At 42.1% G+C, this 24,436-nt stretch overlaps 1 protein-coding gene across 16 annotated transcripts in view; it reads left to right on the top strand.

Moving 5' to 3' along the window:
* Positions 1-24,436, top strand: part of CAMK2G (calcium/calmodulin dependent protein kinase II gamma) — a 301,123-nt gene that overhangs the window by 225,168 nt on the left and 51,519 nt on the right. For 8 of the 16 annotated variants that reach the window (XM_073560061.1, XM_073560057.1, XM_073560059.1 and 5 more), the window contains exons 6-13: positions 7,724-7,796; positions 8,330-8,432; positions 8,635-8,718; positions 8,856-8,950; positions 9,880-10,002; positions 10,429-10,512; positions 11,337-11,379; positions 19,369-19,431. In XM_073560061.1, the coding sequence (XP_073416162.1) occupies positions 7,724-7,796; positions 8,330-8,432; positions 8,635-8,718; positions 8,856-8,950; positions 9,880-10,002; positions 10,429-10,512; positions 11,337-11,379; positions 19,369-19,431 (668 nt within the window). The remainder of the gene's footprint in view (positions 1-7,723; positions 7,797-8,329; positions 8,433-8,634; positions 8,719-8,855; positions 8,951-9,879; positions 10,003-10,428; positions 10,513-11,336; positions 11,380-19,368; positions 19,432-24,436) is intronic. The other 8 variants (XM_073560064.1, XM_073560058.1, XM_073560060.1 and 5 more) reach the window with 1 other exon arrangement.

The raw sequence follows: 24,436 nt of genomic DNA, 5'->3' as shown, positions 1-24,436 counted from the left end.
GCCCGTAGTTGGGCAAAGCATACTGCGCGTGCGCAAGCTAAGAATGCTTAGCGCACGCGCGAAAGATGGCGGACACCTACTCCTATTCATGAAAAAACTGCGAACGGCGGCCAAGGATGGGGAGGTGGAAAAGATCCGAAACACCGCCCGTCGGACCGAACAGACCTCATTTAAATAGCCCGCCAAAACCAGGTGACAGATTCCCTTCAAAACCCCCCCACAATTTCAATTTAAAACTTTTTTTTTTTTTTTTTAAAACTTAACTGGTATTGGTGTGTTTATGAGAGACAGTAGGGTTAAAGTATGTTGCTCTCTATCTTGTGAAGTAAACTCAAAATAAAAAAGATAATTGCAAATTCCTTAATTTCTGTACCTATTCTTCCACCACAAAATGGAATGAAAATAAATATTAAAAAAAATTTGTATCCCAAAATAGGCACTAATAAAAAAAAAAAAACAAAGCAAAACTATAGTTTACCCCCTCAAAAAACAAGGCATCACACCGCTTCATCATTATGAAGATAAAAGTTATGGTTCTCAAAATATTGCAGCAAAAAAACATGACAGAACAATAACCCAAAATAATGGCTCTTGGAAGTCAAGGGATGTAAAGGCTAAAGGTCTGATCATATTTCACTGGATACTCTACATACTACTTGACATTCTGCAAGGCATTTTTTATAGACCTCTACTGTCCATTGCCCCATATTATTGGAAATGAGCATATACATCTGCCCTCAGACATTAAAATGTCATATGAATCTGACTTTGGTCAGTGGAATGTACTCCTTCCATTTGCCTACATAACTCTGTCCAGTTCCCATGGCATGGCAAAACCTATCACAGGGGACACAGGGCCCATAATGTGATGACTACACTTGCAAATGCTGGCAGCTGTCCCTGGGACCAGACAGGACAGGAAGTTCTGCATTCATGAGAACATGTGGTCAAAGTATTGGAGAGAATCATTATGGTCTGATGTAACCCTCCAGACCAGGTCTTCAGTAATCTAATGCTAAAGGAAGGCTCTTGCATTAACCCTCCGTCAGGCGCAATATAGATTCTCCTCAGTTCATGCGCAATGTGCCTGACAAGCACAGGTCAGAAAACCACCTATAGTAGCTACATATTTCAATTTCAGGACTATAGAAGTAGTCAGTGACCTTCATAGGAATGTATTAAAAGAGATTACACCAAATCAGATGCAAAAAAAAACATTTATTAACCATAAACTTATTAAAACTAAAAGTACCACTTTTCGGTAGTACCGCCAAATAGGCTCCAGTTATCTTTACTTAACTATTGCTTAAATATAAAATTATGGAAAAAAACTTAAAGGATATTGCACTTAGATGTTACTTAATTATTTTCTACTCATCTTCAGTGGTTTCAATTGCAGCAGAAGCAGCACAGGTACACTTAGAAAAGCAAGGCTGGCAGACGAAAGTTGCATGGGAAAGGCAGATTGATTCTTTACATATTTTGCAGTCATATTTAGAAAGCCTTCTGAAACCAGATACAAATGAGCAGGTAGTACAACTGCGTCTTTTAGAAGGTGGTAGAGTCGGTGTTTGTTCTGGAACGTCCTTGGGACGATATCTCTTCAACCGGTGTTGCAGGGCAAGGGGCATTCCAACCGTCTTTGTACTTCTTAGGCTTAGCTCTCCACTCACCAGTTCATTAGCCAATTGTTTTAGGTACATTCTTCTGCGCATTTGTTTAAGTTCATTACCGAGGTAAATTACTTGTGAGTTGATGCCACCCACACTCAGCATTGTAAAGAAGATTACCATCGGCCAGCGTTTGGTATTTCGACTTACATTGAAATTGCCACACATTTGGTCAGCAGTGTCAACGCCGCTTTTGGTCAAATTATAAAAAGTTATGATTTCTGGTTTCCTTAGCTCCCCAGACTCTGGATCAATGGTGTAATCATTATGTAATGAAGAGACCAAAAATCACATTTTTCCTCTCGCGTGGGATGTAAGAAACTAAAATCTTTCCATTACTGAACCCAAACATAGTGCTATACTGTTGTTTGCCTTTTGTATATAGAAAATCTGGCGGCAACTGCCTTTTGTTTTTTCTAACAGTTCCCACATATGACAGCTTTTTCGTTTTTAAAAAATCAATCAGATCAAAGTCAGTAAACCAGTTGTCAGCAGTGATATTTCGACCAGATCCAAACATTGGCTCAGCAATTCTCTTTACCACATCACTAGGCTTGTTGCTCACATTGAAAGGACCTGGTGGCTGTCTTCCACAATAAACTTCCATGTTCATAGTGTACATCATCCTTGCATCAACCATGGCAAAAATTTTAATACCATATTTGTTTGGCTTTGATGGTATATATTGCCGAAAACCACATCTTCCACGGAAACCTGGAAGCATCTCATCAATAGTGAGGTTTTGCCCCGGGCAATAGCTTTTTTGACAATTCATAATAAATTGTTGAAATATGTCCTGAATTGGTGCAAGCCGGTCATAACCTTTTCGTTCTGTCCGGGTACTTCGATCATCGAAACGGAGGCAACGGATCAGGACTTTGAATCGTTTCAGATTCATCACAAGGCTGAATTTTTCGATGCCATCACCGTCTGTCCCCCACAGCTCCTCCAAACTTTGCCTATTTGCTCTGAAAGCACCAGCTAGGTATAACAAGCCAATAAATGCCTTGAGTTCAATCACATCAGTGTTTTTGATGTCCCTCTCTCTGGAGAATTGCTCTTTGATTGTGTCAATATACTGGTTAGTGAACCGAACAATAGTTTCCAACATGCTATCTGTAATTAGATTACTCCAACATTCCACTGCAGTTTTAGCTTTTCTAGCACTTCCAATAACTCCAGGAAGGTGTGTAATAATATTGTGGGATTCTCTGCGCTGTTTGTTCTTGGGTGCCTTTTTGTTCCACTTTGTATTTTTATCTTTGCCCAAATAATAAGCTAGATCTGTGTCTGTTTCCTCTGTATCAGTGTCATCACCATCCTGCTCTGTTCCAGAATCAGTGTTACATTCTGCTACCTCATCTTCAGATGAAATGTCACTAGATTCCTCTAAATCCTCAGTTACTGCTGGTTCTTCCTCATCATCTTCTAACAAAAAAATCTTCATTTCTTCTAAATGAAGGGGTTTAGATGAATCATACTGTTTTCTGGCCATTGCAGCAGAAAATCTGAAGCAAGAGAGAAAGAGTATGTGTTAGGGCGCAATGTGCCTTAGAAGCCACCCTCCTTTTGTCTAAGAAAACAGTACTTATGTACACTAACTTAGCATTAATCCTTCATAAAACAAGCTAAATACACAATCGTGATGAATAAAAAAAGAAAATACTAACCTTTCAATTTGTGTTGAAATCAGGCGCAATGTGCCTGAGAAGCCAAAGTGTTGATATCTGCTCACTAGAAGGTCTGCTGAGTCACTGTGATATCAGGTTTCACAGAGCCTGTAGAGTCAGGAGATAACTAGGAGGGGTGGGGTTTTCTGATAAGTGGGCAAGGAGATAGAAGTGAAACTAATTACTGTGTGCCTGTCAGATCTATTGCGCCTGACGGAGGGTTAAAGGGGATTTTCTTCAGTGCCATTCAAGCAGCAGGGATTAGTCTGAAGCAAGCAGTTAATATGGTTAATTTAAGGGAGCTGTCTCCCACCTGTGGTACGGGAGCCACATGCTACCCGTAATGTGTGGCTCGCCGCCTTCTGCCTACTTGGTGCATTACCTCAAGGGCTAGCAAACCGCTATGAAGAGACGAACTCAGATGGTGACTTGTGTGAGTATCCACGCAAAGATGATCAGATCTGGATCTGCATATACTGGCCTTTGGAGTGGAGAGATATAAATTAAAGGGGTTGTCTCTTTTCAGTTAATGTTTATCCCTGAGTACAGTTTGGTATAGCAATAATAAAAAAAACACGCTGTACTTCTCTTCCCCCAGGTTCACCGGCGAGTCTACGCTGGTTCTCTTGGTGTGTGATATTGGCTATGCCACTGATGTCATCGACAGCATGGCAGTCAATCCGTGAGCCCAGCAACTGTGGGATATGTTTACACCGGCAGAGCCGCTCAACTCATCAGTTGGTTGCCGCATAGTCAACATGGCATCAGCGCTGTAGCCAATCCTACATACCAGAAGCAGCAGACTCTGCTTTGGACCCAAGGACAGTGATTGCTGATGATGGGGCTTTTGCGTCACTACTTGGGGGAGGTGGGGGATGAGGGAAGGCAGAAGCTGGTCATCACTTCTGGGAAGTGGAGCGGGCTCTAGATGGGGCTGGTTACCATCTCTGAGCCGACTGTGGCTCTAAATGTAAGAAAGGTTGGGGACCCAGCACTAAGGAACTTTGCCTTCTCTGGTACAAGTACTATAATACACCCTAGGACTGGATACATTGCTGTAGAACCAAAGCCTATTGTGCTGCCATGAAATGTCAAGATGTAGCCGAGGCAGTGAACAGCACGACTACATATAGGAAGACCCCAGAGAAGACGCGTAGATCTCGAGATCAGCTCCTTTATAAAGCATTCATAACGTCATAATGTTAACAACCGGCTTGTGTATTTCTTTGTTTTAACCTCAGCAGAGATTTATAGGAATATTTTAAATATGCAGCAGAGGAAAATGAGCTGAGCAGAATGTATCTGATCTTTTTGTAAAAGGCTGTTGCTCCTGTTGCCAAGCAACACATTATCAAGAGCTCCGCCATAGATTGCGCTCGCACAAACCTTTTATGTTCCCAGAGGCAACACAGAGAGGTTTGCAGATGTGCAGCAGAGGACTCCGACTCAAACCTTAAAGGTGTTCTTGCATGAGAGGAAGATTTGTATTTTACGCCACGTGTTCACAAACGTAAAATTGAGAATGACTAGAGGAGACATTTGGGGATCTTTTGTAATGCATAGATTTTGATTCATGAATTTATACATCCGAGTTTTATCTTCACTCTGTCATCCGTGCCTGTTTGATTTTTGGGGTGATCGGTCGACCATCTAACATCAATGAACATGTCTCAACTTTGCCCTTATGGCAAATGTCTGGGAAGAAAAGCACTGGCCTGTTGGCTTTGAACAAGCCAGTTTCCTTTGCTTTTGGGGTGGAAGCCACCATCAGACATGTCCGACTGTGTCTTACTCCTCTCTCTATTCAGAACACATGCACACTCAGCTAAATAGCGCCTGCAAATGGATGATGCAATAAGAAATTGGAGGTGGGCTGGACAAGAACTTGGCTGACCTTTTAAAGTGTATGGTTGGCTTTGATGCTTGGTAAAGTGCCACTTCCATTCGGCAGTTCATGTGGGTCAGGGCACAATCAAATTCTCTGTCACATTGTTGGAAAATAAAGTGAAATAATACGTAGCTCGCCCTTAGATTATGTTGCCGCATGTTCTCTCTCCACTACCTGCTAATTCATTGACGTTTTGAAACTGGGACATGTGACCCCTGCTGCCATTTGCAGCCAGTGATTATCGGAAATGTCATCTATTGTGTGTGAGATAGAAAGGGAGTGACTCATGAACAACTCCTTTAAAGGAATTGTCTCATCACATGCTATCTCTTTAATTTGAGAGCCTCTGCAGTGATCTCATCCAAGGTTTAGATCCTGAACCCCAGCAAAAGCGGCTGAAGATCTGTCCTGTCGGGTGAACGGCCATCCTTGTTGTATATGTCTGACAAGATTGAGATTTGGTGCTTGCCAGGTGCCTTTCTCCTCTGGCCTTTATTGGGGGAAACTAATAGAGCTTAGGACAATGGTCATCTTGATGGGATAATCACAAGCTGAATAGAGCAGCTGATTTTCACTTTCTGTGAGGTAAAGCATGTTTAAAAGCAAATGTTTTACCTCACTGAAAGAACCAGCTGTGAACCCATACTGTCCCACTGTCTGTATACGCTTTCTTTCTCCCCTGCCCAGGAGCTGTGGTATGATCAGACCATGTTCCTGTAAAGTCAGACACAGACATTACACAGTACACAGCAGGGGCACAATTATAAGATTATCAGCATAGGAACATTTTTATGTAACACATTCAATTGTGGAACTCATTATTATTCCAAGAACTATTGATTAAAATGTACTATGCTCGTGGGAAAACCCTTTAATGGCTGCTAGAAAAAAATATGGGAGTGTAGTATGCAGATATAATATGCCACCGTCTTTGTGGTATCATTATATCTTGAGACTAATGTGGAGACTAATCCAGAAGTGCCCACAGCCTCCTGACAACTCTTGATGGGGAGGAGAAACAAGTCGAGGTGCGATGTGTGCACTAGCATGGTCCCTGTGACATGTAATGTAGACATTCCTATCCTAATACTTATCTTAGTGTGTACCACTTGTCATAGTGACCATACTCTGACAGCATTTATGGTTAGCACTCCTTGCAGTGAGCAGCTGTACTAATATATACAACAATCTCTATTATTGCTCAGAATATCCACTGGCTAATTGTTACTGAGTCCATTATTCGCTTCCTCAGCCTATAGCGCCTGTTGACTAGGCAGTCTTCCACAGCAAGCAGGTTTCCTACTAGATCTGATATCATTACTTATAGACAGTATATCTATGAATGTAACTGACAGCCTCTGTATTAAGCAGCATCTCTTTTTAGTCATATGAGATAAATGTATATCTAAAATAGTTAGCTTTAGGCAGTAATTTCTGTATTTCTGATCTCCACAGCATGCAGTTCTATTGCTGCGCGTGATAATACTGTGATAATATTAACACATCGGCATTTCCTGGCTTTGGATTATAGTAGCGGACTGGGATTAATAATAATAATCATAATAATATATCTACACCGCATTGTAGCGTGCAGTAGTTGGTTGCTATTTTGTTTGGTGACTGAATACATTACCGTTTATCTGCATACTACGCTCCCATATTTGTCATCTGTCAGCCCTTTGGGGTTGGTTGGTGACGTTCTTCACACTAGGAACCTTAGGTCAGTAGGGGGAAGATGAGGAGGAGCGGGGACTCCATATTTCTTTCGTTACATATAGGGTCCCAACCTCCACAGTTATGTAGGGAATCAATCAGAGATTTCTTTGTATATCCTCCCTAGCATACCTAACATCAACCAGTTATTTCACCTACAGGGATTTACGGAATATGGCGCCTTTATTTAGGGATGTATTTGAGTAATTAAAATAAAAATATTTTTCAAGGGATATATTGTTTATTGTAACGATTTTATCGAAGCCCTAAACTATGGCATAGAGCGTCTCCCTTGTGAACAGTGGCTGCGAAAAGCAGGGCCTGATGAAACCAGGTGCCGCTAGATAAAAGTAGGTGCCTCTAGATAAAACCACCGGCCGCTAGATAGTACCACGGGCCGCTAGATAAAACCACGGGCGTTTTCCTCTGTAAATAGTGGCATGATTGGAAATCCCCATGCTGATGAGGATGGAGCGGCCTTGCTGCAGTAATTTGCCTATATGTTTAGTTTTCTGCAGAGGAAAGTGAGACTGAAGCGTCGCCGTGTTATTTGAGCAAAATGTGCCGGAAATAGACAAAATGAAAGCTCGATCCTGCAGCATGGCCTTCCAATATTGGTGGAAATCCAATGGTACTGATAGTGGCTAATCATATTACATCTCTATGAACAAGATTCCCATCGGGCGTCATCTGCCGCTCTGAATCTATATGTATGTCAGCAAAGTCTTCATTTTGGATGTTCACAACTAAATTAATCTGTATCTTTTTCTTTTCCTCCATAGCCACTGTATTCACCAGATCCTGGAAAGCGTCAATCACATTCACCAACATGACATTGTGCATCGGGATCTTAAGGTAACCTTCCCATTCATTGTGCAGATGTGCCTGCTAACATCTGCTGCAATCTATCGTGTCTAGGAACCGAAGGTGGTGACCATGAATGCTGCCGTCATGTATACGGCAGCTACACTATATATACTGTATGATGATGCAGTCACTATTTCCACTTTTCATATTTGTGTCTAGTGTAGTCTTGGATCTTGAATCCTTTCCTCCTCTTTGCGCCTCCCAGGCTTCCTTTTTCCTCTTTCCTTTTCTCCTTCTTTAGCAGAGTTTTTTTTTTTTCCCCTCACCACAGTGTTACACCTTCTTACACATAAGCTCTTACACATAAGCCTCTTGGGCTAATCAGATGTCAGACAAGACACTAGATCTCAGGTATTGGCGATAATGCCACCTGCAATGCTGCATCAGAATGTGGTGATCGCCACCTAGTGATTGCTGCAGTCATCGCACGCCAGTGATAATATACAGGATATTATTCTTCTCTACCATTAACAATCCCCCAGACTTTTGTGTTTGATCTTTTGGTACTTTTCTTTATGTAGCCTGAAAACCTGTTGCTGGCTAGTAAATGCAAGGGTGCTGCTGTGAAACTTGCCGATTTTGGTCTTGCCATTGAAGTTCAGGGAGACCAACAAGCATGGTTTGGTAAGTCTGAGAATGCTTTAGGTAGCATTTAGTTTGTTCTAAATGTTTATTATCCATTTAGTTACTTGCAAACAATGATGATACCTCCATTGTTCTACCCTCTTGGGTAGGTATTATACAATGTTCCCAGGAATTCTTGCAATTTCTATACGGCCGCCAATATCGTAAGGAGAGTGAGATCCATCGTTGTTCTGTCTTGCAGGCTTTGCTGGTACACCAGGTTACCTCTCCCCAGAGGTGTTGAGAAAAGATCCCTATGGAAAGCCAGTTGACATTTGGGCTTGTGGTAAGAATCCCCCTATTTTGGATGGTGAGAGTGTCTGAGCCTTAAAGCTCAACTTCACGACTCGTGACACAGGGAAACAAGTGAAGCTGAAAAGTAATTTGTGATTTTTTTTTTTTTCTTTCTTGGTTATTTTTTAGGGGTTATTCTGTACATATTACTAGTGGGTTATCCTCCATTCTGGGATGAAGATCAACATAAACTTTACCAACAGATCAAAGCTGGAGCATATGATGTAAGTAGGAACATAAAGACTATTTATGATTTTTTTTTTAATAACTTTCTGAATAATTGAGACTTTTTCTGTGATAACATTTTTTATTTTTGCGTGCTCTTTAATAAAGCTCTTCTATTGATTTAGAAATACGAGTATATTTTTGTCCTTTCGACAGTCTCGCTACTGTTTTTATGTTCATGGGCACCACTAAAACTCGCTGGCCAATTTTTTTTGAGGTTGTGAAGAATTTAGCTTTGTTTTTTGTTTTTTTTTCCTTAAAAATGAGCAGCACTAGAAGTGAATATTTCCACCTTGCATTTGATAGATTAGTCACCTTAAAGGGGTTGTCTAAGATTAGATAGAATGGCCTGTTTTTGTCCCCCCACCCCTCCGGAAACAGGGCAGCAACTGACCAGTCTTGCAGCTCAATCCAGTGTGGAGAATGAGCTTGAGCTGCAATACCAGACAAAGCCCATGGACTAGGGTGGCGCTATGCAAGGAGTAAAAACATAAAAGGAGGCTTGATGAGGTTAATCTTAACCTTTCACATCGTTCACAGGGTCTACACGGTTACGTTTTTGGACCCGCACTCCCTTTATCCATCGCATACATGACTGATGTTCCAGGGATGTACTTTCCATGGCTGTATTTTTAGGAATACTATGCTTGTACTCCTAGATTGCATTGAATCTGTGCATTTAATAAAAGCCTTTAGCAAAGCATGTAAACAATTTGTGAAGCCCAGTGCTTGCCTTCCCGCTATTTCACAGCATACGCTGTAGTGTCGTGCTGATTATTATGTCCATACGTGCTGCTTTGTATTACACAGATATGGGAGCGAGCGGAGGGCTGACAGTTTATATGTCCATAGGGTGTATTGGGTTTTTGACAAATCTGCTATAGTTTTTAACATTTAGGCTTTGTTTCTTGTCATTCTTGGCTCTTAGTTCCCTTCACCTGAGTGGGACACGGTCACCCCTGAAGCAAAGAATTTAATCAATCAGATGTTGACAATAAATCCCGCAAAGCGCATCACAGCCGACCAGGCATTGAAGCATCCGTGGGTCTGCGTAAGTTGTACCGTCCTACGAGCAGTGGATGGCTTTATGTATATGAGACCTATGTACCGTACATGGAGCGGAGACTTTCTCCCCCTATGGTGGGGGTTGGTGCATGCTCCCCTGCTGAGAGTAGCTCTTCTTTCTTGCCCAATGTCAGAACTCCATCGAATTGTCTCATTGACACATTACACTAATAAAAAGGATTGCTATGGGACTGTCCTGTTAGTGTCGTAGTGTTTGAAGGTATTGAATCCAGAAATAATTTATTGGAAATGCCAAAGCAATCCTGATTGCCAAATCTGCGTGCGGAATATTAGTTGTCTGTCGAACTGAATTTCTCAGTTCATGACTTGGTTGAGTTTGTGCCACTTGACACATTTCAATTTTTTTTTTCTACTTAATAATTTCATTTTTTTTTCCCCTTTTTGATTTTAGCAACGATCAACAGTGGCCTCAATGATGCACAGACAAGAGACCGTGGAGTGTTTGAGGAAGTTCAATGCCCGGAGAAAGCTTAAAGTAAGTTTCATTGCCACAGTGCTAAGTGTATGGATGTGTAACACCATTGTCAGCAATGTACCAACCAATGTACTCCCCTTTGTGGACAGTTTTAGGTTCCAGTGACAATACAGGTTAACCCTGAACGCGATCGGAAGCTGAGATCTGGTTGATTCAATGTTGTCTCCAATAGCTGCTCCTGTTCCTGAAATGGAGAAAACTTTTTAGGCGTTTCTGGCTAAAATATTCATCAAGTGGGACATAGCCTCAATTAAAAAGAAAAAATCTTTTGCGGGATTGTAGCAAAATCCTTCACAAAATCTGAACAGCTGTTGACTGGCTGCAGATTTCCACCCGCATACTGAAAAGGTTGAAATCCACAACATGAACTAACACAAAAAATTAAAATCATCTAGTGATGAGCGAACATACTAAGGTGTTATCAGAGCATGCTAGTAGGGTGCTAACTGAGTAACTTCGGAGTGCTCGAAAAATATGTTCAAGTCCCTGCAGCTGCACGTCTGGCAGCTGTTCGACACGACAACCAACACATCTGCAGGGATTGCCTAACAAACAGGGAGTTCCTGCATGTGCCGCGGCAGTCAGCCGTGAGGCATGACGACGCGAGGACTCGAACATATTTTTCCAGCACTCGGAACTCACTCGGCTAGCACCCAAGCATGCTCATCAGCTCGCTTGCTCATCACTGTTAAGCTCCTCTCTACTGGCCAGCTTCTACAGTCTGTAGCTGAGAGCCGTGTTTAGTTTGCTGGTACAGCCGTACATTGTAATTGGCATTCTGGGCGTGCTAAAATGTGAATCACTTTTCTATTTTTGTTTCATAGGGTGCAATTCTTACTACAATGCTGGTATCCCGAAATTTTTCAGGTAAGCCCAGCTTGCAATACAAGAAGTTTTGCAACAAATCCGTAATGGGGAAAAAAAAAGTATGCATGATGAAGGTTTCTAAAGAAAAAGATCTTACAGATAATGAGGCAGGGAGACGTTTTGGTGCGTTTTGCCATAACCCTATAATGAAGATTTGAGGCACTTATTAATATAAAGGTCGTGCATGAATTCTGTTACTGGTCCTCGCTGCATATTGTCCACTGCTGTCTGTGAAGAATATAGGTCAGATGTGGCATCATATCTTGGCTGTCTTGTGATATTATCTTATGGACTCATGATCCATGGCTTCTGGCTGTAGATGTGCGAAAGGCCATCTCTGTTATCTGCGCGCACACAGATGTGCAAACAGGAGCGGAGACAGTGACCATAATAATGCAGTCGTGTAAATATGACACAGTGGGATGTGATGTCCTATAGATCTGCTAATCCCACGCGGGTATTATGGGGCACATGCATCTACGTGCCAGGGTGCTCAATTGTGCATATTGCTGCTGGACCCTGAAGTTATTGCGCACAAATCTATGTAGAGCTGGCGGCCATGGATTATATGTGGCTCCGGAATGTCATATAGGATGTGATGTCATAGGGATGAGTTTTACAGCAGTGGGTATTACTCCAGATTAGTAGCCGTCGTACCTTATAATCTTATGCTTACAGCAAATGCTTTAATTTCTTGGGGAGCCTTTCTGCTCAGACTGTGGTGCTCTTCTCTGTATTTCCATGTAACTCCACACTACAAAATCTGCTTGGGCCGATATATATATATATATATATATATATACATACATACATACATACATACATACATACATACATACATACATACACACTTGTATACTAGTACTGACTTCACTAACGGCCACATAGAAGCAGTATTGGATCCATTCTGTGGAGGTGGAAGCAGGCTGCTCTGATTTTGATCGGTTTAATGAATTTAATTTCTCATGTAAATTTTATATTGATTTTATATAATAGCTGTTCTTTCATAGAATCATAGAGTTGGAAGGGACCTCCTGGGCCATCTGGTCCAACCCCCTGCTCAAAGCAGGATTCGCTAAATCATCCCAGACAGATGTCTGTCCAGCCTCTGTTTGAAGACTTCCATTGAAGGAGAACTCACCACTTCTCGTGGCAGCCTGTTCTACTCATTGATCACTCTAACTGTCAAAAAGTTTTTTCTAATATCTAATGTGTCTCCTCCCATTCAGTTTCATCCCATAGCTTCTAGTCTTTCCTTGTGCAAATGAGAATAAAGATGATCCTTCTACAATGTGACAGCCCTTTAGATATTTGTAGACCGCTATTAAAGGGAATCTGTCACCCATATTTAGTGATATCATGTAAAGATATCACTAAATTGTGCATCCCATAAGGATTCTAGTAGGGCTTTTGACTCCCCCCGACCCCGCACCTTTGAGGCATAAATACCTTTTTAGCTTGTTGGGGATGCATGCAAATCACCGCGGTCCGGTCCAATGGGCGTGGCTTAGTGGTCTCCCCCCCCCCCCACCTCCTCGGCTTGCTTCACGTAATCTTCGTCAGTGAATACCACAGACACCGTTGGTTTCCGCGCTTGCGCAATGTAAAGGCCTACGGCGCCTGTGCAGTATGCTTTGCCCAAGTGTGGGCGAAGCACAAAATCGCTACTGCGCAAGCGCCAGTATTTTCCAGCATGGTCTATGCCCCGTTAGTGTGTCCTGCATGTGAAGACTTCCGGGGCATTGACCGCGCTGGAAAATACCGGTGCTTGCGCAGTAGCGATTTTATGCTTCGCCCACAGTTGGGCAAAGCATACTGCGCAGGCGCCGGGGGCCTTTACATTGCGCAAGCGTGGAAACCAACGGCGTCTGTGGTATTCTCAGACGATGATTACGTGAAGCAAGCCGAGGAGGTGGGGGGGGGAAGACTACTACGCCACGCCCATCGGACCAGACCGCAACGATTTGCATGCATCCCCAACAAGCTAAAAAGGTATTTATTCCTCAAAGGTGCGGGGTCGGGGGGAGTCAAAAGCCCTACTAGGATCCTTGTGAGACGCACAATTTAGTGATATCTTTACATGATATCACTAAATATGGGTGACAGATTCCCTTTAAGTCTCTTCTTGGTCTTCTCTTTTGCAAGCTAAACATTCCCAAATCATGCAACCTTTCCTTATAAGACAGGGTTTGCAGACCGGTCACCATTCTGGTTGCTCTTTTCTGAACTTGCTCCAGTTGATGTCTTTTTTAAAATGTGGTGCCCAAAACTGGACACAGTATTCCAGATGAGGTCTGACCAAAGAGGAGTAGAGGGCAATAATGACGTCACGTGATCTAGACTGTATGCTTCTGTTAATACATCCTAGAATTGCATTTGCCTTTTTTGCTGCTTCATCACACTGTTACTCATATTCAGTCTGTGATCTATTAGTATACCCAAGTCTTTTTCACATGTGCTGTTGCTTAGCCCTATTCCTCCCATTCTGTATGCACATATGACCTGTTTCTTACCCCCATATGATTTGGGCCTTGTGAGGCCCTAGGTAAACTTTCAAATACAGTACACTGTGCCTATCTGACTCCCAGAGTTTCTACTTTTTTATTTTTATTTTATTTTTTTCTCACTTAGAAACGTAATCTGTATTATTAGGATCAAGATTGCATGAAGTCTGTTTTTATGTATTGACATTGCTGTTTATATGTGTGTAATATTTTTTGATAATTGATATGAGTTCTGATGTTACTTGGGTGGCTTTTTTTTTTTTTTTAGCAGGTAACTCATGACTTGCCTAATGCGATCATCCTATAAAAGCATGGAGGTCACACACCAGTGTTCATATAAAAATTATAAATAGTTGGTAACAAATGTAAAAATATTTTTTTTAACTTCATAGGCTTGCCAAGGTTACCAGTAACAAGCCGAGGTTACTCACCCACCACTGCTCCAGCCATGCCTATCCACTTTTGTCCCCGGTCTTTGACATCCTGCAGAAGTGATATTACAGCTACAGTACTTGTGACCACTGCAGCCAATCACTGGGATCAGCAGTCTCATGCCAACCACCTCAGTATACCTCACAAAGTCCAGTAATTGGCTGCAGCGATCACATGCACAGTTACCCCAATATTACCACTGCAGCCTGTTAACAAAGGCTGGTGGCAGAGCGGCAGCGCTTCATTTGTTCGTTTTGTTTTTTTTTTTTACCTTGACAAATTATTCTTGGGAAAACTCCTTTAACTATTTTTTTACACTGTTTTAGTAAATACTACTAAAAACTTTCTGCGGCATTTTTTCTCAAAACTCTGCATTCCTTGTGTGATCACTCCTAGAAATGAATGACCATTCTCTTTGTCAGTGGGGCATGTCCAGCACAGTCCGACACTGTCAGCACTGATCGGATAGTAGTTTGTGTATGGACATAACGCTAAGTTTATGCATCGATTTCTGAGAAGAATAACTCCGGAATGTCTTGGTTCACACTTCTAAGAAAAGATGCTTCTGAATGTCTTGTCTTATAGGGATTTCATTAGAGCTGTCGTGCTTTTGCAGACTCTTTCCAAAGGAAATAAAAGGTGCTCTCGAGTGTTCTAATTTTACCAACTTGGATAAAGAATACATATAAGAATCGCTGTACTATGCTGCGGAGTTTTAATGATTTACTATGTAACATTTGGCAACAGAAGGAACAATTTTAGTAAATATTACTAACATTAATGTTTCCATGTAGGGACTCGTATTACATGAAAGTCAAGGACTGAACTACTGTTTAGTTATGGAATAGTAACTTGTTATTGGTTCATATATTATTTTGGGTTGAGACACTGAGCAGCTCATCATCTACTGTGGTTAAACCGCTTGCGGAGCATGAGAGGGAAGCATATTAGGAGAACCTACAGGGGGGTGAGAGGGAGCATTTATGGTGCCCATATTGTACCTCTTACTGTAGTTAAATGTTTTATTCTGACATAATAAAGACTTTCCTCCCTTAGGTCCAAGTATCTGAGCTGATTCATACTGCCTCTGAGCTCTGCGTGTTGATTGTATTTTTGTTTCTGGCACACACGGGTTATAAGCGACAAGGAATATTTTCCATGATCTAACCATGAGTGGAATTTTCTTCGAAAGTTGCATGCATCACTTTCATGTCTGTGCCTTCTGTGTATTAATAACTACTTCTTTTTGTGGTCATTGTCTTTTCTCACAGTTGATCTTAGAAACAACTGACTGCCTTGGTATTTGGCTCTTTTCAGATATGAATGAAGATTATTCTAAGCACGTAAAAAGGACACACTATTGATTAAATTTTAAAGTTTAAAGGGGTTGTCTGCTTTAGACTTTTCATTTTTGCCAGTACGTTTCTGTGGTTATGAGCCGATAATGTGGCTTTTTGCGCCTAGGACCACCAGTGATTGCCAAAAATCTGTATGGCAAACCAGGGGTTCAGCATGGCAAGTCCTCTAGATGCCTTTGTAGCCACTCTCTACGCTGATAAATAATGAGGGTCTACTTCTACCATGTTATGTTAAACTGAGCGTTATAAACCTCTTTATCCCATGAATTTATTGTTTGGGCCTTTTCCATAAATTGCTTCTCAGATTTCCTTCACTTCAATCATTTCAATTCCAGAACTTACATAGCTTCTGAGTACTTTTTTGTCATTTGATATGTTTTCTTTCTTACCATGAAGGAGTTAGTTGGTTTCTTCTTTTTTTCTGTCCAGAGAATATGAACATTTTATCCTTTTCATCCCTATATATACAAGTAAGTCAAAAGGGAAGAAAAGACATAAGACAGGAACAATACAACATAATCAACATCCAAGCATTTTGGTGTCTTGATATCAACTTTGTAAAAAGGTCACATAATGGGATTGGCGCTATCTTTCCATGGTCATAGTTCTAATATAATGTACAATACGATTTATCAATCCAAAAACTCCATTTTATGATAGATGGGCTTTTGTCGTGATAGAATATACAGTCTATACAATTAATTTTAAGAGGGTTAGACTAACACAAGAACCCTAATTGTTAAAGATTCATAATTGGTGCAAATTAACATTTACTGAAAAAAGTTCTGTACTTTGTGTTTTTGCCAAACCTGCATTTAGGGACTGTTCACTCAATCAGATAAATGCACCAAGAGCACTCCAAACTTCTACCTTTGATATAAAGGCCCCGTTACACATAACGATGTCCCAGCTATCCCACCAACGATCCGACATGGATGGGATCGCTGGGACATCGTTAGGCTGATCGCTGGTGAGCTGTCACATAGACAGCCCCTCCAGCGATCAGGACCAGCGAGCAAGCTGGTTTCCAATGTATACATCGGGTATCTAAGAGCCGCGCGGCTCTTAGATACCCAATGTTTACATTGGAAACAAGCGTCCAGCTTCTCTGATCGCTGGTCTCTCGCTGCCACATGCAGCGATGCGCGCTGGCCAGCGGGAGACCTAACAATAAAAAAACAGCCCAGGACGATCCTGCACGATCAGTGATACCCGGCAGGGGGGCCGGTCGCTAACACATGCCACACACAGCGATGTCGTTGGCGAGATCGCTGTGGCGTCACAAAATCAGCGATCTCGCTGGCGACATCGCTGTGTGTGACGGGGCCTTAAGACTACCACGCATCCTAATGTATAGGCATGCAGTGTGATATGTCACCTATACAAACCCTATGAACTGGATAAGGGGAGCACCATTCGTGAGGTGCAGAGTCAGCAGCAGTCACTATGCCCAACATGAAGAGCCTGCTCTCCACACTGAACTTTGATCTCTAAGACCTTGATTCACCCAAGTGTTTTCATCAGATTTCTAGTGCAAAACACTTTGAAAAGTTGCGAAACTTTTGCTCAATTTGAAGTTCTGGCCTGATCTACCGAAGTGGGTGGGATGGGGCTTGCACCTTTTAATGAATTATGCATGTCTTACTCGTGTAGCTCCAACATTAAGGCTGACGTACTAAACATGCGTCGTTTTGACGTGCCCGCCGACCACAACATGTTGCGGTCGGTGGGCACGTCAAAACGACGCATGCTGACGCAACCACATGCATGTCCCTGCATACCCAATGTTTAGGATGCATGAGGAAGTACGCAGCCCTGCGCACTCTACCCAAACGCAAGTGTGAATCCGGCCTTACTGAATCAGGCTCTGAGATGGTGGGTTTTTTTTGTTTTTTAATAACCAGACTCGAAGGGGAGACTACTATGCTTTTTTTTTTATACCAGCTGTGCAAGTCTGAAAATATCAGCCGTTTACTCCCTCACAAGATGGACCGCTATATATATTCTTGTGTTAAATTGACAATGGCATGTTGCTAGGGGATGAATTTTCTCCAAACTTGGTGCAGCTCTTTTCTTCTAGGTAACTTAACAATATGCCTTCGGGATTTGTGATGAGACCAAAGTCTTTTACTTATAATTATTAACTTGGAATTTGGTGTAAATACTGTATTATGACATGTTTCACTTCTTTTATGATTCATATACAATCAGACAATGGTCTTCGTAACTCAATAGCACCACAATAATGGTGCTGTTGAACACAGTTTTTTTCCTTTTAGGTCATGGGCCTTATTCCTGCTGCATGGATTGCTATAGCTGCAATTGTTAGTATTCTAGATGGTGGCTAATGGGCATTTCTTTACCATAGTAAATCTCAGATTTGTCCATATGCTTCCGCTTCTTGAGTGAGCCAGGCAAATAAAACCTCTTGTTGCCTTTTGCATGCTGATATTGCTGCTGCTGTTCGACCAATGCATTGATCGGAAGTATTTAAAAAATCCAAAATCGGTTTAAAACTCTGTTCACGTCTGCGTTGAAGACTCCCCATCGATTGCATCATATTTCTCCTCGGCATCGAGCTTTGTGTTTATCACAGAAATTCAGTGCTTGAAGATGATGAAATTGGTGATGAAGTTCCCAGCGCAGGTGAGAACAGAGCCGGATTACCCCTTTTCTGGGCAGTGATAAAATGCCCCATGTTTGTTATAAGAAAAAAAGTGGCTGTGTGACCCATAACTACCAAACTTTAGTGTATGTGGTACATGCCGAATGCTATTGGCCACAAGGCCGCATTTTTTGAGACCATTTTCATGCAGAATACTACAGTGCCTTAACGTTTACAATCGTGCCTTTTTTTTTCTTCCCACTTTTTCTGTCTATAATTTCTCGATCTTTTTAACACCTACAAAACACACTTTAGACATTTTTTTTTTTCTCCTCCAATGCCTTATTCGGTAGAGTGGAACCACTGGCTTTTTGCCACATTTCCTTCCTCTTCCCACAGTTTCTTCATTCTTCAAAAGCCCCTTCACCCTACTGACTGGCTACGCTGCCCTATCCTCTTGGCTTGTTGCAGTAGATTTTTTTTCTTTGCTGTGTATTTTGCTTGAGAAGGTCGGGGAACTTTGCGAGCACACAAGAATCATTGAGATCTGCTTGACTGTGGCATTCTATAGAGTGTGTCAATGCAATGCAAGATGCAGCATGCCGGTGCATTGTAATCACATCTCATCTAATAGGTCTTCTATAATTGACAACTAGGTGCTGTTAACAGAAGAGAGAAAAAGGAAGACCCAGCAGGTGGGGATGTTGCATCTCTTGGCATCCTTTGCTTGTTGTCTGGTCATTTAGCCACCTGATATGACTCTGAAAGTGAATGCTTGCTATTGCATACAATCTTGGCTACCACTCAATGCTTGAGAGTGAAATATTTCTAGTGTTTTTCATCCTAGCATCACAGAAAAGGAAGAGTCTTTTGTGCTTTGCAAGGTCCACCCCAACAATTCTCTGGGCAATTGTGAAAATAATATACATGTGCATTTAAAGTCTATTAAAGCTTCATACAATCCTGTTTATTTTTGTCATACTTTCTTTAATCAATGCTTATTTGACTTGCATCTTGCCTTTATTGTTGCTCATTTGGTCTTCTGTTGCATTGTTGTGGCTCCTCCCACTGAATGATTTTGTCCAATCAGTTGGCAGGCAGAGCTCCGCCCCCGTTGCAGCCGCCACCAGTGCTGCCAACTTGGCTGAGCAAGGTACGTGGCATGAGTTGACCCGAACCCCAATTACTATAATCCTCAATCTGATTTTTTTCCCTACTGATTTCCTCTTTTTGACTTTCTTTTCCCTCCCTTGTCATATTCTCCTGCCCCTGATGAAACTGCATGCCAGTGCCTGCATGCTCAGGGGCAGGACATGTTGTGTACCCTAGTGGTGAAGTATGGCATGGAGACCCATTTGACCCTGATGTGAAGTTTTTTCCATTGATGTGCTACTAACTATACTTTGCATGCTGACCAGCTCTCGGCTTCTCTCTCTTCTTTCTTCGTTCTTTTGGGAAGAGAAGAAATAATATTGGCAACAAATGCCAGAATTGTCCCTTAGTGTGAAGCCTAAACTTGTGTTCAGTGAATGGTTTTCACTTTGTTTGTACATATATACAGTATTAGCTAAAGGTTTCCAAGTTTTCCGATCACCAGTTCACATGGACACGAGGCACAAAAGTGCAGATTAAGCTACTACTATCACAGTACGATTCTCATGCTGTACAATGTTGTAGAAACCAATGAAAAGGTCTCCTAATATCAACATTTCCGAGGGGGGTGGAGGTTTTGGATCAAGTGTCTTAAAAAAAAAAAAAAAAGGCTCGTAATATTTTGTGTTTTGTCTTTTAGGATTGTTGCTTTTCAAATATACCTTATTTATATTCAGAGAGAGATTTATAGGCCCCATTAGACTAGTGACAGGTGAACCGGCAGATATTGATGGATTTTAGTCTACAGTCTAATGTGTATGTGAGCTCCGGACAATTTGTCGGGTTATACCGATCCAGCATGTCTGATTTCAAACTGCCGATCCCATTGTTCTCCCTGAGATAGGCCGCCGCCAGTTATGTCTAGCGATGGCTTTCTCTTAGAAAGCATAGGAGTGCTCCGCCGAACGAGCACTCCTGTGTATAGCTGAGAGAGCTGCCGAAGGAATGTTTGGCCGAATGATTGCTTGGCCGGCAGCGGTCTTATGTATATGGCGGGCTTTACAATAAATAGTAAAGATATTCAACAGTCCAGTGAAATTTATACCTTTTGTTTTTTGTGTTAAAGCAGGCAAAGGTGTTTTTCTGGATTTTGAAAATTTGGCCCTTTAAATAGGAAATGTTACAAGATAATATGACTACTGTACTCGTTCACTGCACTCAGCAATCACATGTTGTACGTGTAAACTATAGAACCGAGGCCATTGATTAGCGACATGTAACTGATGGATAGAAGTCATCACTTCTGCTGCTTGAAGGTTTCCGTGGGAGCGTAATGCAAACCCTACATCAGTTTTTAAAGTTATCTAGACAAATACTGTATTTTTTTACTTACAAGTGTTCAAAAGGATCATTTCTACATTTCCTAAAAATAAGTTTATAATTTTATTCTGATTTTATTGTGCATCTTTCTTCCCACCACCTTCATGCAAACCGCAACGCATAATGAATAACATACATATACTCCTACTGTAAGGCTACGCTCACACCTTACGTTTTTACTCCTTTTTTCTGCAGGCAAAACCTGCTCTCTTCACAGTAAAGAAGCTGCTTATAAAAGCAGGTTTTGCTCCATTTTTTTCTGCTCGTTTGTTTTGTTTTTGTCTCTTGTGCATGCTGGGTAAAATTTAGCCCCCCCCCCCCACAACAAAAAAAAAATATGATGCAACTTCCTTAGGTTTTTGCACCTAAATGCAGCAAAACATGATACCTGCATTTTTTGCTGCGTTTGTACAGTTAGGCTAGGTTCACATTGCGTTAGGGCATCCGTTTAACGGATCCATTAAACGGATGCGCTAGCACTAATGTCATTTTTGTTATCTTTAGCGCCATAGCACTAACGGTATGCGTTAACGCATGGTAGCTCTCCGGTACCCAGCGCTACCATGCGTTAGCCCATACATTCCTATGCCAGCGCACCCAAAAACGCTGCCAGCAACGTTCAAGGGTGCGTCAGGAAATAACGCATGCTTGCTAACGCATGCCGATTTTGGCATGTGTTAGTATGCGTTATTAACATTGCGGTCAATAGGTGCGTTAACGGATCCGTTAGATTGCATTAGCGCCGCTATCTAACGGATCCCGCTAGCGGATTGACCCCAACGCAATGTAAACCCAGCCTTACTCATTGCTTTCTATGGATGAAAATGCTGCAAAACTGTGAAAGTAGAGACGTGCTGCAGTTTTCAAAAACAACCGTTTTCCAATAAAGTCAGGAAAAAAATCAAGTGTGCATGAGATTTCTGAAATGCCATTTCTTTTGCTGGTACTGTAAAACGCAGCTTAAAATTTGCATAAAAAGCAGCAAAAATGCAATGTGTGAACATAGCCTAATAGGATTTATTTAAACAAAAAAAAGTTATTGAATTTCACTAATTTAATGTGGTTTGTCTTTAGTGCCTAGAGCTCATATATTACCTACATACATTATAAACAGAACAGTCACCATTACCTTTCCAACATGAGTGGAAGCCTCCATTGCTTTCACCAATCGCTGTGTTCACAGAATTAGGGCTCGTTCACACATGTGTATAAAAGGGAACTTTTAAAGTACAGGCTGCATTACTGAAGCTATGAACGTAAACGCTGGATGAGTTCAGAGGAAACATACTTTATAATAACTGCCAGAGGATCATACATCTCAAATGACTAGTAAAAGGTAGGTCCCTGGCACTTTCTCCTCGACCTGATCCTTTTGATTGACCGGTCTCTCTATTCACACTACACCTCAGGAGAGACCAAGGATATCGGATTGGGAAAAAGCCAGTTCGGGGTCCTTCCTTGAACTGATCATCCAAGACACAAGGGCGGCTTCCCTGGTCAGCTTTTAAAAGTATCAGAAACTCAACAGCATTCCAGAGTAAAACATATATGGCTGCGTTAACAGCCATGATTAATGCCGCTCCTGGTTCGGGCAGAGTATAAACAGAAGCAAATCAATCATAGACACGCTGCTTCAGTCCCCATAGAGCAGGGGTCTCAAACGCTGCTGGGTATATGGGCCAAACATAGAAGAAAATGTGACTTTGAGTGGCTGCATTCTTTGCAGGGCAAGATTATGTTTTTAGCAATACCGTATTATATTTTCTGTACACCTTTAGATCCCCCTTTTTTTTTTTAAACTTTTTTGGCTTGTTCTTTATTTTATTCTTTTAAATAGCATTCATCGTGTGGGTTATTTTGACATTTTTATTTTTTTTATCAATTATTTCCTTTTTGTGTCTCCTAATTAGCCACATACAGTAACTTTGTCTTACAATTAGCACCATATAGTAATTCTGACAAACATCTTATGTTCCCCTCCTGTTCCCCAACTTGTAATATTTGTCCCATCATGGGCCCCATTTTATATTAATGTCCCCATCTTATAGTAATGGGCCCATCCTAGTCCCCATCTTATAATAATGTGTCCATCCTGGTCCCTGTCTTGCAGTAATGTGCCCATCCTGGTCCCCATCTTATAGTAGTAATGTCCCCATCTTATAGTAATGTCCCCATGTTATAGTAATGTGCCCATCCTGGTCCCCATCTTATAGTATTGTCCCATCATGGTCCCCATCTTATAGTAGTAATGTCCCCATCTTATAGTTATGTGCCCATCCTGGTCCCCATCTAATACTATTGTCCCATCCTAGTCGCCATCTTATAGTAATGTGCCCATCTTACAGTAATTTGCCCATCCTGGTCCCCATCTAATACTATTGTCCCATCCTGGTCCCCATCTTATAGTAATGTGCCCATCCCGATCCCCATCTTATAGTAATGTGCCCATTGTGATCCCCATCTTGTATTAAAGTCTTTCTGGTCAGCATCTTTCCCCAATTCAGCCACGTTTCACGTAACGCATAAAAAAACCCTTCTCACCTGACCTTTGCTCCCTCAGCTAACAGCGTCCTCCGCCGGCCTGCCAACTTCAGTCGCCAGCTTTTGACCGGTGGCTAGTATATTGGTATTGCGGTGCAGGGAGCTGAATTTGTGTTTGCGTCCAAGGACCCACATTCAACTCAAAAGAATCGCTGCCTGTCCTCTGTGGTCCCCAGGAAGGTGCCACCATCATCACGGAAGCTCTGGTGCCTGCGGGCCGCATGAAGCAGACTCAGGGGTTGCATGTTTGAGACCCCTGCCATAGAGCTATCACTATTCCACATCCAAACTGTGTCAATTATGAGGCGCCTCGGTCATGATTCACCTAGACATCATATTGAGTGCCAGAACATACCGCATGTGTATATGTGCCCCCAAGGCACAGATTTTATTACGTGAGCCAACTCCAGGACCATCGATCACGTGACTGCTGATACGTGAGCGCAAGTCATTAGGGTATGTGCACACGTTGCAGATTTGCTGCGGATCCGCAGCGGATTTTCCGCAGATCCGCAAGTGTGTGACCAACCAATGTAATTCAATAGGGGAAAAAAAGCTGTGCACTTGCTGTGGAAAAATCCACACAGAATCCGCAGAGGTTTATTTTCCGCAGCATGTAAATTTTTTTTGGCGGATTTGCATGCGTTCTTACACCCATCCATTAATGAAATCCGCAGGGATAAAAACGCATGCCAATCCACAAAGAATGCGCACAAAACAGCATGGATTTTTACCTGCGTTTTCTGCCAAGAGAGGCAGATTCCATGCAGAAAATTCTGCAGGCAAATCTGCAACATCTGCACATACCCTTAGACAACAAGTAATATGACTGTAATGGCCTGCAACTGTGTCCCCGTCTAGAATGGCAGCTCAGGCCTAGCCAGGGAGCAGGTGTACACCCACCAGGGGTCATGCCTATGGAAATATCCTTCTGATAGCAAAAGGGCCGACTTTAAAGGAAATCTGTCACCCCATTTTAGCGCTATAAGCTGCGGCCACCGCCATCAGGGGCTCATCTAGGGCATTCTGTAATGCTGTAGTTAAGCCCCCGATGAAACCTGAAAGACAAGAAAAACACGTTAGATTATACTTACCGGGGGGCGTGGTTGGGGGCGGTGGGTGTCGCGGTCCGGCACCTCCCATCT

This window comes from Dendrobates tinctorius, unplaced genomic scaffold (genome assembly GCF_039654945.1).
Source record: "Dendrobates tinctorius isolate UK_male_01 unplaced genomic scaffold, ASM3965494v1 ptg000292l, whole genome shotgun sequence".
Lineage (NCBI taxonomy): Eukaryota > Metazoa > Chordata > Amphibia > Anura > Dendrobatidae > Dendrobates > Dendrobates tinctorius.
This window is presented reverse-complemented; position numbering and strand designations above follow the sequence as displayed.